The sequence below is a fragment of the Opisthorchis viverrini genome (assembly GCF_000715545.1).
Source record: "Opisthorchis viverrini unplaced genomic scaffold opera_v5_333, whole genome shotgun sequence".
Lineage (NCBI taxonomy): Eukaryota > Metazoa > Platyhelminthes > Trematoda > Opisthorchiida > Opisthorchiidae > Opisthorchis > Opisthorchis viverrini.
This window is the reverse complement of record NW_008751992.1, coordinates 23,850-36,233: the sequence shown is the minus strand read 5'-3', so window position 1 is coordinate 36,233 and position 12,384 is coordinate 23,850. Positions and strand designations below refer to the sequence as shown.

The 12,384-nt window shown below is 41.5% G+C and overlaps 1 protein-coding gene across 1 annotated transcript in view; it reads right to left on the bottom strand.

Moving 5' to 3' along the window:
* Window positions 1-12,384, bottom strand: part of T265_15051 (hypothetical protein) — a gene marked incomplete at both ends in the record, with an annotated part of 181,555 nt that overhangs the window by 151,663 nt on the left and 17,508 nt on the right. Inside the window, 9 exons of the mRNA XM_009176385.1 lie at window positions 3,825-4,022; window positions 4,503-4,605; window positions 6,113-6,372; window positions 7,482-7,629; window positions 8,584-8,847; window positions 9,703-9,952; window positions 10,082-10,239; window positions 10,793-10,954; window positions 11,534-11,666. Of these exons, the coding sequence (XP_009174649.1) occupies window positions 3,825-4,022; window positions 4,503-4,605; window positions 6,113-6,372; window positions 7,482-7,629; window positions 8,584-8,847; window positions 9,703-9,952; window positions 10,082-10,239; window positions 10,793-10,954; window positions 11,534-11,666 (1,676 nt within the window). The remainder of the gene's footprint in view (window positions 1-3,824; window positions 4,023-4,502; window positions 4,606-6,112; window positions 6,373-7,481; window positions 7,630-8,583; window positions 8,848-9,702; window positions 9,953-10,081; window positions 10,240-10,792; window positions 10,955-11,533; window positions 11,667-12,384) is intronic.

The following is a 12,384-nucleotide window of genomic DNA, read 5'->3' as shown; positions in this document are numbered from 1 at the left end:
ATTTGAGGTGCCCTGAAGAACATTCAGTCTGTGGCAGTGAATCCCTTCACAAAGCGTTCAGTTTATGTGAAAAGGTGTGGGTTGAATGTGAAAAATACTCGCGAAGAACTGAGCATAAATTTGGGGATTCAAAGATAAGATGCGACCCGTAAGAGTACTTGTATATTTTGTTGAGAAAATCATATTCAGGGAACGTTCTTCATCGGTGAGTTTAGGGAATTACCAGCGCATTTCTCACTGATTTACTTGCAGAGATTAGTGTGCATTTAACCAGGTCATACTACAAAGTACGAAGTAGGCTCCTCTTTACTTTTGGCCCACGCAAGAACTTCATATATGCGGATTTTGAATGATCAGATTTAAGTCTGATCTGGTTCGAAGCCGCAAGGAAGATCCCCTGAACACAATGGCACTAGCACTGCTAAACTCTACCCTAGAATTGATACACAAACAGACATTCGTAACCTTAAGAATATGAAGATCTCCAAGTCATGTTTTCGTATTAAGCAAGGCACTATTTACCCTAATCAAAATTTGAGCAGCTCCTCTTTACCGGTCGACCTGGCCATGGCTCAAAATCTTTTTACCCCATGTGCAGTGATTCTGTTTTAGAGAAATCCCCTATTAAAGGAAACTATCACATGAAAGAACGATTCCCCTTAATCTGTATTTTCTTTCTACACGAGAGAACGCTGGACCAAAACCCAACCGGTAGAAGTAGGGCTCGGTATGGATTGTGTTTGAATACCGTCCGCTCTAGAACTCAGTGCAGGGCGGCACTATCAATTTTGGACAGTGGTCGGTGTGCAAACAGTTAAACAATTCTTGCTGATTTAGAATCGACTGTAATTCTTCTTCTTTTGGAAGAGTCAAAACGTGAATTATACAACCTGTTTCTCAAATGGTTTGCATTGCTGGTAGTATGAGAGTTGGAAATCTTCAGGGCCCGCGCTAGAACTCAGTGCAGGGCGGCATTATCAACTTTGGACAAAGTGGTCGGTGTGCAAACAGTTAAACAACTCTTACTGATTTAGAATCAACTGTAACTCTTCTGACGCGGTTCTTCTCTTGGAAGAGTCAAACGTGAATTATACAACCTGTTTCTCAAATGGCCTGCATTGCTGGTAGTGTGAGGAGGGTTGTAAATCCTCATCCGAGCGACCGAGAGGCATTGTACAGCTGTTTCATCTTTATGGGAATCATCATCAGTGTGCATACGCAAGTAAGTTTCGCATCCCCGACCTTCAGGCCGGTAGTTTGAACACCTAACCCTCCGGCCGATCAGTAGTGTGGTGAACTCGCAGTTAGACAGGATATAGCGCCACTCATCCTTCACTACTGAACCAAGAGTCAGTAGCGTTTTGCAAGTGTTGAAAGCAGCCAGACTACTTTGCTGTCTGAAGTTGGCCTCAAGGATTTCATTAGGAAATCTGGCAAGAAAGGTAAATAGTCGCCCCCTAACCAGAATGTTTCACATACTGCATGCTGGACAGAATGTGATTTCAGACAACTGAATGTGCTGCACCAGGCCGTCTCATGTTTCAGTCGCTGTGATAATAGGGATATCGTGATACATGTATATGTATAATGCACTACTGAAAATCGTAGCGACTGGAACATGAGGCGGCCTGGTGCAGCACATTCAGTTGCCCTGGAATCATCACAAACGGGAGATTCAGCTGGGTCCCAGGTGGGTCTCTCGAAAAACCAAAGAAAAACCAATTAGTTTGCAAAAGAAGGTATTTCGCTAAACCACAGTTTAATGGCATATCATTTCCGACTTGTGGATGAAAACCATCGTTTAGCTTCCTGTGGTACTTTCCACTTCTGTGTGACTGAGTTAACTTCGCCTGATTTCATTGTTCAGACCACATTTGGTGGTGTAAATAGTTTGCAGAGAACCCCCGTTTCTCCTAATTAACGTTACTCATGCTCACCATTACCAGAAGACAGAGACCTCCTTTGTTGCCACTGTTGGTTCCCAATAATCGTGTGGAAAGTTTGTGACGCAGTGGAATGACGAACAACTGTGTATTCTGCCGAAATGCAAGCAAAGGAGACTCAGTAGAGGTCAAACCACTTAGCCGCGCAATACGAGCCTCATCAAAATTATAAGAATTCACTGACGAATAACCCTAGTGATATATAGTGCATCGCCACTCCAGAAACAACGTTATCGTATGTCAGGAAACACAAGAATTTGCAGATTCTGATGCTTCGAAGGCCGCATCAGTTGCTTCAAACACTATACAGAGAGAAGAAGGACCAACTACTTTTTAAGAAGATTCCTTTACATGACAATGGGATTTTCGCAGATGTCTCCTACGAAATGAAAATCGCTGTTTGTACCGAAAAGCAGTTCGCTAGGGAATGTTTTTAAAGGTCTTAGTAATAATTACCTCGGGGAAAACTCAGTGTTCAAGAGCGGTTTTTCTAAATGGAAGGTCCGAGGTTCAAACTCAACCTCGGTNGCGACGAACTAACCTCGGCATCACGACCTCTCTTGTCTGGGCTTGGGCACTCAGGCAGTATCACAGCTTTCGTGTTTCCCTCAGGTAGCATGGCAACTAGACAGTAAAACTGTGTTACAGCTGAACGATTATTTATTATTTTGGTATGAGGATTCCATGGGCACATGCGAATTTAATGATTATGTGGAGATTATGTCACAGAAGGCCCAACTGTATGCACATGAGCCAGATGTTTTAGTCACAGCCCTGGGCGTCCACATGCAGCGGTGAGCAGAACACCCAGCCAAACTGACTCAGGAATGGAACGTTCTTCAGTGAGAGCATTAGTCAACACCGTAGCAGAAGATAGACAAGGAGGCTTTTTCAGAGAAGTGGTCTGAAGGAGAGTTCGGTGACTCGGCAGTTCCTGTACTTTCTCAACGTTAACGTGACTCCATATCAGAAAGGCGTGTCTTGGCATCAGTTAAAAGATGTCGTGATAGAAACTGCAATATGTACTGATACGGTTTTCAAAATGACTCAGGATCAAAATGGTGTCCCCGTGTCGAATTAAGGTGACCAAAGACCTTTATAATTACCGCGCATGCAATCATACGCGTTCACTGTGCTTATCTTTCAGGTCTCAATCTATTCAGACGGTTGGTTATCGATACATCCAATGGATGCACATGAAACCCTCAAGTGCGGCCCACGAGAGACTACACTGTTTAGTCTGCCGATCAGTAAGCGTCATCTGCTGTCTGACCGATGCCAAATAAGCAGTACAGACTTGGAAGGCGCCTGGGACCAATGCCTGCATAATTAAATCCCATTTAGAGTGGTAACAGGAGAAACATGGCTAGTCAAGCTTCGGAACAATCAGGTCGCAGTGGAACATTCATGCAGTACTGCGAAGCTTCAAGAAACTGTTAGTCTGAAGGAGTTGAAAGCACCCTATTTGTAGATGCTGTGGTCCGTTGTTGATGCTTGTTTAATCTCATCCTTCACTTATTTTTTCGAACAAAATAATAAGAAATTGTGGAATTCTCATTCCGGAACAGTTGAACACAGGCAGTCTGTCAGCGGGATTCCAAAGCAAAAGTCAGGCTGGAGAAACTTCTCGAACAAGCATGCCTCTCCTATATGAACGAGAGCATGTATGTCGAATTAGCGTATATGGCAGTCGTCAGCACAAGTTGTGTGACAGCTAACTTGTGAAAATGACTGTCAACCCCATGCCTTTATGAAAATTTTCGAAACGGAGACGGATATCGGCGCCTAAGTAGATATTTTCCCAAAGTTGTTATACACACTCTAATATGATGTTACTATAAACAACAGCTTTACTTATTACCAGAAATACAGAAAACCTACCAAAGACATTCACTTCCAGAGGAACCGACAATTCGCCCGATTCATTCTTCAGTTTGATCTCATATTTGCCCACGTCCGTCCGCTGTGCGTCCTCTAAAACCAGTTTAACCGTATTGTCTTTAACGACAGGCTTGAGGTTGATTTTCTCTGAAACCGGCACTCCGTTACAGAACAAACTGACGGTTGGAATCGGGAAGCCTACAGAAGATGAGTGGAAAGGGGAAGATTGTGAGAACTCTTCACAGTGTGTACATAAGATCCACTCTGATATCTAGTCCTAAGTTGGTATTAGTAATGGTGAGAGTTCCCCTGAGGATGAGACCTTCCAGCGTAACAGATTTTAGAATGCGACCAATGGTTGTGAACAAAAATACCACATATGTAATCTCTCTTAGTCCGAGGCATTGAATCACCCATGAGTAGTGCTAATGTGTTCGTGAAATATAGTCATGAAAGAATTGTTGAGTGACACATTCACTTAATCAATAGGATCTGGTGTTTGTCAGTCCAAAAGGCATCGATAAACGAGCAAAACCATTGTCCAGTTCAAAATCGAATGCTTTATGTCATCCCATCACAATGCATGCGCCAATCATACTTAAGTCTGACACTATTTTCGCCTTCTTTACTGACGGTGCCCATGAAAGTACAAAATTGTTCAACAATCCCAGTACATACCTTTGAAGGGGAAGGCTGTCATAAATGACTGTCCCTTTTTCAAGTTTGCAACGTTTTTGAAGTTGCTCAAATCCGCAGTGGGCGGCTTGTCGCATTCTTGCACCTGGTTGAAGGGAAGAGGCGATCGGTTTTAGAAATGACTATTTACTGATTTATCGGTGTCTGTTATTATCCTTTATCATTATTATTAACGGTGGTTGTGCGCACACAAAAATAAAATAAAACAGCATAAGCCATTGTGGCGGACAGCCGGATCGGGTAGGTCAGTTGCTAGCGCGGTGCTCCTCCACTAGTCATGTGACCAGTTCCAATGCCGCTTTTAGGTTACTCTACTAGGCGCTGATCTATCTACGGGTCACGGATAGAGCAGTTGCGAGCCTCTCATGCAGCTCAAGTCTACACACCCAGGAAGCGTTCGTAGGCGTATTGAGACTTCCATGCTCTGTTCATGTAACCACTGGCTATTTAAGACATCCCATCGCGATATTAACGGTTTTGACGCTTTTAATCACGAATTTCACCCTTATCTTCGTTTTACTTGTATGTCATGTTCATTTCTGATTTTTGTCAACCCTTGATCTGTATCAACCAAAAGAAGAGATCGCAAAAATATTGATGTTTATCAACCCTGAATATTATACACATATCGCTACCAGTAATTTCTGTTTCCTTGGACGTGTAATGGACACACCACCTATATATTGTTGTTATTTATTTTTGACGGCAATTCGACTAAGACACATTTCTGAAGGATATGGAAGTTATCGGCAATATTATTTCGAGGATACCTGTGGAGCGATGGGCCATATCAACTACGTGACTAGATCATCGTTGTCACCTCAAAATTGGGTGGGCGTAGATGGCATTGCTCTGACCACACCCGGGAAAGAAGCACTTCGAGTTTTCTCATATTTGTTGAGTTTGTAGTTTGATTCATTTGAGATAATTCCGAACAAATTCTGCCCACTCGTGTGGCAGGTATTCCGAGAGTGAGTATATTTGCGTATGTGAAGATGCTAAACGCTAGAATGAGCTATTTTACCAAACAGGCAATCGACTCCGGTAAAACGTCAACAGAAATCCAACAGACATATTTGGCATTTCAATTTGAGATCCCATTTTCGCAGGCGAATTAGCACCTTTTCTGCTTCGAGTTGTTTTAAATTTCGAGTAATGTCGTTGAAGTTTGAGAATCGTGACTTTGGTTGCGCCTAAACGGAAATGCTGGAACCAATTAATCACGATTGTAGTTTAGTAAATGTCTCTTCATTTGGTTCACATCTGGCCGAAACAAGCCTTGTCACGGGCTACCGGCATACCGGCCATTCCAGCCGTATAAAACAAAACACAACACCCTGTTCTTCATGGGTGTAAGATGTAAGATCCTTTCTACACACGACAAACAACAGCTAAGTCAATGTCTTCAGACACCATGGCGTTCCATTTTAGGCGAATGTAATATTTGTGTGAGTTGGTTTCTTTTCACAGGACATAGATGTAACCAACTCTAAAATCTAGACTATGTTGAAATTGTGTAAATCAAGGTCATTTCTAGCCAGTGGCTGAGGGGGATGTACACTGAGAAAATGTGAATGCGTCAATAAACCTACCTCTAATGTTCCTTTGGTTTCATGGTTACCGATTTTGCAAGAATACAAGCCAGTGTCATCCATTTCCAAATATTGAAAAATAAGATATAGCGATCCCTCAATTTCCTGGGCGGACACACGATCGTTCATTTGAATTGGTTCTCCATTTTTGAACCAGTAAACCGGATACTTCTTAGGATTGAACGCACGACATTCCAGTTCTTTTCGTTTTGTTTCGATACCTTTGGTATCGATTAGATTTAAACGAAATTCGACATCCGCTGAAACACGAGTGCGAGATAACCACACATTGACGATTGTATGGAAAATAGCTGGATACAAATACTATACGGTTTTCGTTGGTATACTCGCATGATTCTATGTAACCAGGGCTAAGTGGAGCAAATTTTGCTGTCTGAGAATGTCGTTTAAATTACTGGTGTCATGTCACAGGTTTATGCTCAAATCCTGATATCTGTCAGCAGATATCTTTTTAAACAAGACCGTTTACATTGTCAAACAAGATTAGATTTGCATAAACACTATTATCAGAAATCAACGCGTTACACAAAAATGCTTCACAGGTATGTAAAGCGTCATCAGAATATAATTTTTTCATCCTGGCTCAATGGATACCGCTGAATATGTCTTTATACAAATTAGATGAATCGGGTCTACTTTTTCATGAGTAATTTACTGTCAAGCAACCCTAGAATGAACACTGTTCAAGACGTTGAACGTTTCCGTTAGTGGATAGATTTAGCTTTCCGAAACAACCCAAAGATCAAGGAACGTACATGTCATATAATACTGTGCCACATTATATGCTATTATAAACGAAAGATTCATTTGTGTCTCCCGTTCACACTGTCTCTATTTGCAAAACTAATGTTTTTGGTCCAAAAACAGTGTCTGCCGGTGATGTGGTTTACACCAGTGTCTAGTGCAGTAGAGATATTGGTGTCCTTGTGTGACTGAGCAAATGAAGCAGAGTCGTTTGGGTAGAGAGGATTCAATTCCAACTGAAGAGACACCTTGAGACTGAAGCCGTTACGCTGTTTTCTGCAACTTTCCATTGTACTTAGCGGCAGTTACCTAACTGTTAAACGAGCGAAGCGTACAACGCTTGAAAGCAACGAATGCATTCTGTTAAAAATGAAGCATTTTCTTGGCCTTGCTTATCCGGCACTCCAGAAGAATTCAAACTCATCATTCCTAAGGGGAATGTAAGAGCAAGTTAAGTGCCTAAATTTAAGTGTTCGTGTTTGGTAAAAAAGTTTTTGGGGCTGTTATCAACTGAGTAGACAAATACTGGCTTGATGTTTTGTTCGGACTGTTTGATGAGTGGTACGTTTGTAGTAAGTGGAGAAGGCAGGAGGAAAAAACTCACGTTTCACTGTCAGATGACACATAGTAGTCTTTTTGGCAACTTTGCAGACGTAATCACCTTCGTCTTCACACAGCAGCTTCTTAATTTTCAAAATGCGTTTTACTCGCTGCTCACTCAGGATTTCATATTTGTCACCGGCAGTAATTGGCTGTGGAAAGATGGTTTTGACAAGAACAAAGGTAACTCATTCTCTCACTACAAATGCGAAAAAATGAAGCACAAAACACAGGGAGAAACACTGTTTTTCAAAAAGTCGTATTTCAATAAGGGAATGATTATGACATACTCCTGACGATGCACTATGGGGTTCTGTTTCTAGGGTTGAGCTAGGTGATCTATTGTCCACCATAAAATGCTGCAAGCAGTTCGGTTTTATCGGTCCACATACAGACCTAGATACAGTGACTGAGCTTTGTAAGAGCAGATGATATGCGGCGTAACCTCAGGTATGAGATAAGTGGGAGTGGCTCCAACTCTGCGATGGTCACTGGGCAGTTTGATTTGTACTGTCCTAATACGGAGCATGCATATAGACTTGAATGTGGTCTATGGCCAGTCGAAGTCTTGTTCGATGAAAATATGAGTCTTTCCAAGACAGTGTTTACTGTTCTAGTAATTTTATAGCTATATCATTAGATGAATTAGGATTAGCCAGTCAGTCCATTCAGCGTTGTCAAAAATCCCAAAGCAAACTTGAAAAGGGGTGGTACCGGTGCGATCGACTGAGCCGAGGTAATGTTCGCGAAAGCAGAGCTGCCGCTACTATGTACGCTTTATAGGCTCCTGAAACACGTGTTTGAATGAACAGAACAATGCAGTTTCCAAAGTGAGCCTCCGAATACCTCATCGCATCACAAGTTCGGGTCCCAACAGGTTATCTAGTACGGGAACTAAACCTGTCAGATGTAACCCCAATATGGTGAAACCAGTTGTGAACTGTTTATCAAGTTTTACTTATTTTCAATGCTCTATCCTCATTGGTTATTAACCTGGCGGACCTTAATTACAGTCACTTTTAATATGACTGTTCTAGATCTTCCTAGGAAATGATGAGAAATTAATTTATAATAAATCGGGAGGCTTTTGGGCGCTAGAATCTTACCTTTTCATTTCTGAACCAGCTCACTTCAGCATCACGATCGGATACTTCACATTCCAATTTGACCACTTCATCGTTTTCGTAGCATTGCTGCGCTTTGAGCTCGCGGGTGAAATACCAGTCGGGATCTTCCACAGCGATGTCAATGTAGGTTTCATCACCCTCTACCATGCAGCAATACTCTCCTTCTTGTTCCGGTTTGGCTCGAACTATCCGCAAAATGCACCGATTCTCACGTCGTTTGATTTCAACCTTTCCAGCTACGTACTAAATGTGAAAAACAACGAGGGAACGCTCATTTTTCCTGTTCTACTACCTGATGGATTCTCAAATCGAAAATTTTCACTCAATGGATTATATTGAAAATGCACTTTTTTCATATTCTGATGCGAAATTATATATTTTAGAGACTGCCTTATCTACTCTAGAGCATAAATTTATCAGAGATGGTCCTAATGTTGTCTTAATGAATTTCGAACCCGTTGATAACAGAACACAGGAAACGTATACATCTTTAGCAGATTCGGACGAGTGCCTATTCAGATTACTGGAAGTCTGAAGACCATCTTAATGAACATAAATTCGAACGTTTAACAATAATCTATGTAGGAAGTTTTTAAGAAAATTTCATTGGCCAGTTCATTCGGTAGGAGTAGTCTACTTTGATGATACCACAACGGGAATCTCGTTCGTAAACGTATTACTGAGGATGGTAAATAAGTGGGTTGCCTGAACTGAGTGAATTTGTATAAAGACAGTATACCGGATAAAAATAGCCTCGTCGAAATTCGTGGAAACTAGTAATGAAAGTGTTTCACTTTCAGAACTGGAGTACGTCTTCTGCAAATAACGAGGGACTACATGGCATTTGAACTAGATTGCAAGTTCATGTTAGTTGAAACTCGTTCGGATAAAAAAGGGACGGCGCTGTATTAGTTATTAGTACAAAGATTAGCTAATCCGATCACGGTCAAGTATGATGAAGCAGCCAGTTGCAACTTTCCAAAAAATATCTGAAATAACATCAGTTGTTTTTTTGAACTAATTGCAAGTTAATAGGGATTTTGACTGCCTTCATTGGCACAAACCTGTGCCCAAAACTTAAATCAACAAGCAACCTACTTCAATTTTTTCGCCCTTGTGATACCACACGACTGGTGCACGCGGATCAGAAACAGAGCATTCCACAGTCAAATCCTTTCCCCGTACGACTTCCGCCGTCATAGGTAATTTCTGATTGAAGTGATACATCTGTTTTCTTTCTTCAACAATCAGGGTGCATGTGGTTGAGGTGTCGTTACATTTGCAGGTGTATTTGCCGACGTCTTCCATCGCGATTCTTTTAATTTCCAATGCATATTCATTGCCTTCCCTTAAAAAAACAGACAAGCCATATAAAATCTTACGATATGCGTTTCATTGATCAATTGATTGTAGTAATCACTGGGTCACATTCACTCTGGCTAGTGGGCTACGCCAGAAAATAGATGGTTTCACTTACTGAAGGAAGTTATATTTGGGTCCTTGGAAAATTTCTAATTTATTCTTGTACCACCGGAACTTGGAAGTAGGCTTGCAGAACGTGCACTTGAGCAACGCTTTCATACTGCCTTCTTTGATTTTGAGATCTTGAACCTCTTCAATGAAGTAATCTTTCTCCTGAAAACAAATATGAAAAATGAGATATCACAACCAAATCTCGAGACAAATAAAGAAGATAAGAATATCTTTTTCTTGAAGTGTTTCACACAATAACCATATCTGATCTTTGAACACCCAGCCATCAGAACTTTTGCTAGTATTTCAGTGACTTACAGATGGAAATAAGAGTGGCTAGTTGTTCACTTAGCAATCACCACGTTCTTAGTTTTGTACAGAGATCGTAGGGTGAGTTTATTTTGGCTACAAACAACTACTACTTGGAATGTATTTGGCTCTATTTCAAGACTTTCGCAGGAAACGCATGATAGCTATGCATTTAAGGATTTTATAATTTTTTGACTTATGCGGAAGAGAGGAATGATAAAGGAAGAACCAGAAACCAGTTACAAGCCTGATAAAACTTCACCACTGAGTTACAATGGCTGGTTGGCAACGGTAACAAGGAAGCCGATGGAAGCTACAGAAACCTCCAGTTCAAGAACAAAATACGACAACCCTACTGCAAGGCGAACAAAAAACCAGAGCGCTAGTAAATCTTGGGTGAACTCACGACTTTAGGGGTTTCGCGATGCTTCAACCCGGCAAAGCCAGGTATGGCATCAGCCAGTGATGTACGTCGAGTATTCATTGAGTCTCGTCGAGCCTGCAGTGACTGTTCCAGAGCTTTGGGGTCAAGAAGTGCCGGCTTATCCGCAGAGGTTCGGCGATTGAGCTAAATGATGAAAAATGGGTATTGTCGAGAACACGGAAACGAAGTATGTCAGTGATGAAACATGAAATGCCTTTATTATGATGCTGATATCAGCAACGTAAAACAACACAACTAGCTTATTACGAAGTCCATCATAATTGACTGCTTGGAGCAACAACTTCCCAGAGTTAGCTTAGTAGCTTAGTTATATCCCCAACATTATTGAACTTCAGAGGCTGACTATGCCGAGCGGTGGTGAAGGGTAACTCCAAGCCAGCAATCGAAGTGTCAAAATGGTGAAAAACTCCTACTTTTACATTATCTTGCATCGATGTAGGACTTAAAGGAGAATGGCTTGTTCAACGTTACACTTTTTGGTATTTTTGCTGGCAGGTGCTTGACAGAAGCCTTGTTTTATGGTTGGTAAAGCTTGAAAACGGAGGCGTGAAATCCATCTCTCAGAGGGAATTTTATTCCAACACACTTAAAAAAGGGATCAGTCACCAGTAGTCCAAGGCAAAATAATACACAATTGAATACTCACGACCACTGAAAGTTTTTCACCAAGAGGAAAAAGACGGATAATCGACTTCAACTTACAAAGTCCTCTTCTTTTTTTGCCGCCGAAGACCGTCGACTTCCTTTGCTGGACGGGACCTGAAGTTCACCAACCTCGTCTTCCTCTTCTAGTGCTTCGTCCCTTGAATTTCCATACACAAAAAAACAGCAGAGACTAGATGATAACTTTACCAGATCGGAAGTGCAACTGTTTCAACAATTTCCACTGAGTAGATTTAATATATTGATATTATTTCATCGGAACATGTACGCTGTCACAATGTTTTGTTCCACAGAAGTCCGTAAATGAAATTCCGTTCCGATCTTACTGGAATTAGAAGTGGTGACCATACAAGTACAAGATTATATTTTTGTAAGGTTCCTAAAAAGGGATCGTTGCCCAGCTGGTAAGGTGCACAATCGAGCTGATTGGCTTTCAAATAGACACACATTTGATTGGAACAGCTGTCCAACCATAAGGCTTGGTGAAGTGCACAAAATCGCGAGGGAATACAACAGGAAGCAATGACAGAGTGCAACTAAGGCAGGCTATCACCAAGCCGTCTGAGTGGGCGGTTGATAAGTGGGTGTGCCATCAGTCCGAATAACATCTGTTTAGGTTTGGTTTTAAAATATCCGAGTGAAGACGAGACTTTGGAAACTAAACCTACAGACCGCATAGCAAAATCGTCCAGAGGCGGATTGAAGAAATTTCACAAATAGATGATTATACTTTTTGGTTTTCCAAAGGGTTCCGAGAAAAACGGTCACCACAAGAGAGTACGGGCGGATCAAGTTCAAAGAAGACAGAAAACTCGAAAGAACAGACTTTCCAATATTATTCGGGTGAGATTCCTTTTAGTAAAAATTCTAAATTTCGAATATACTGACTA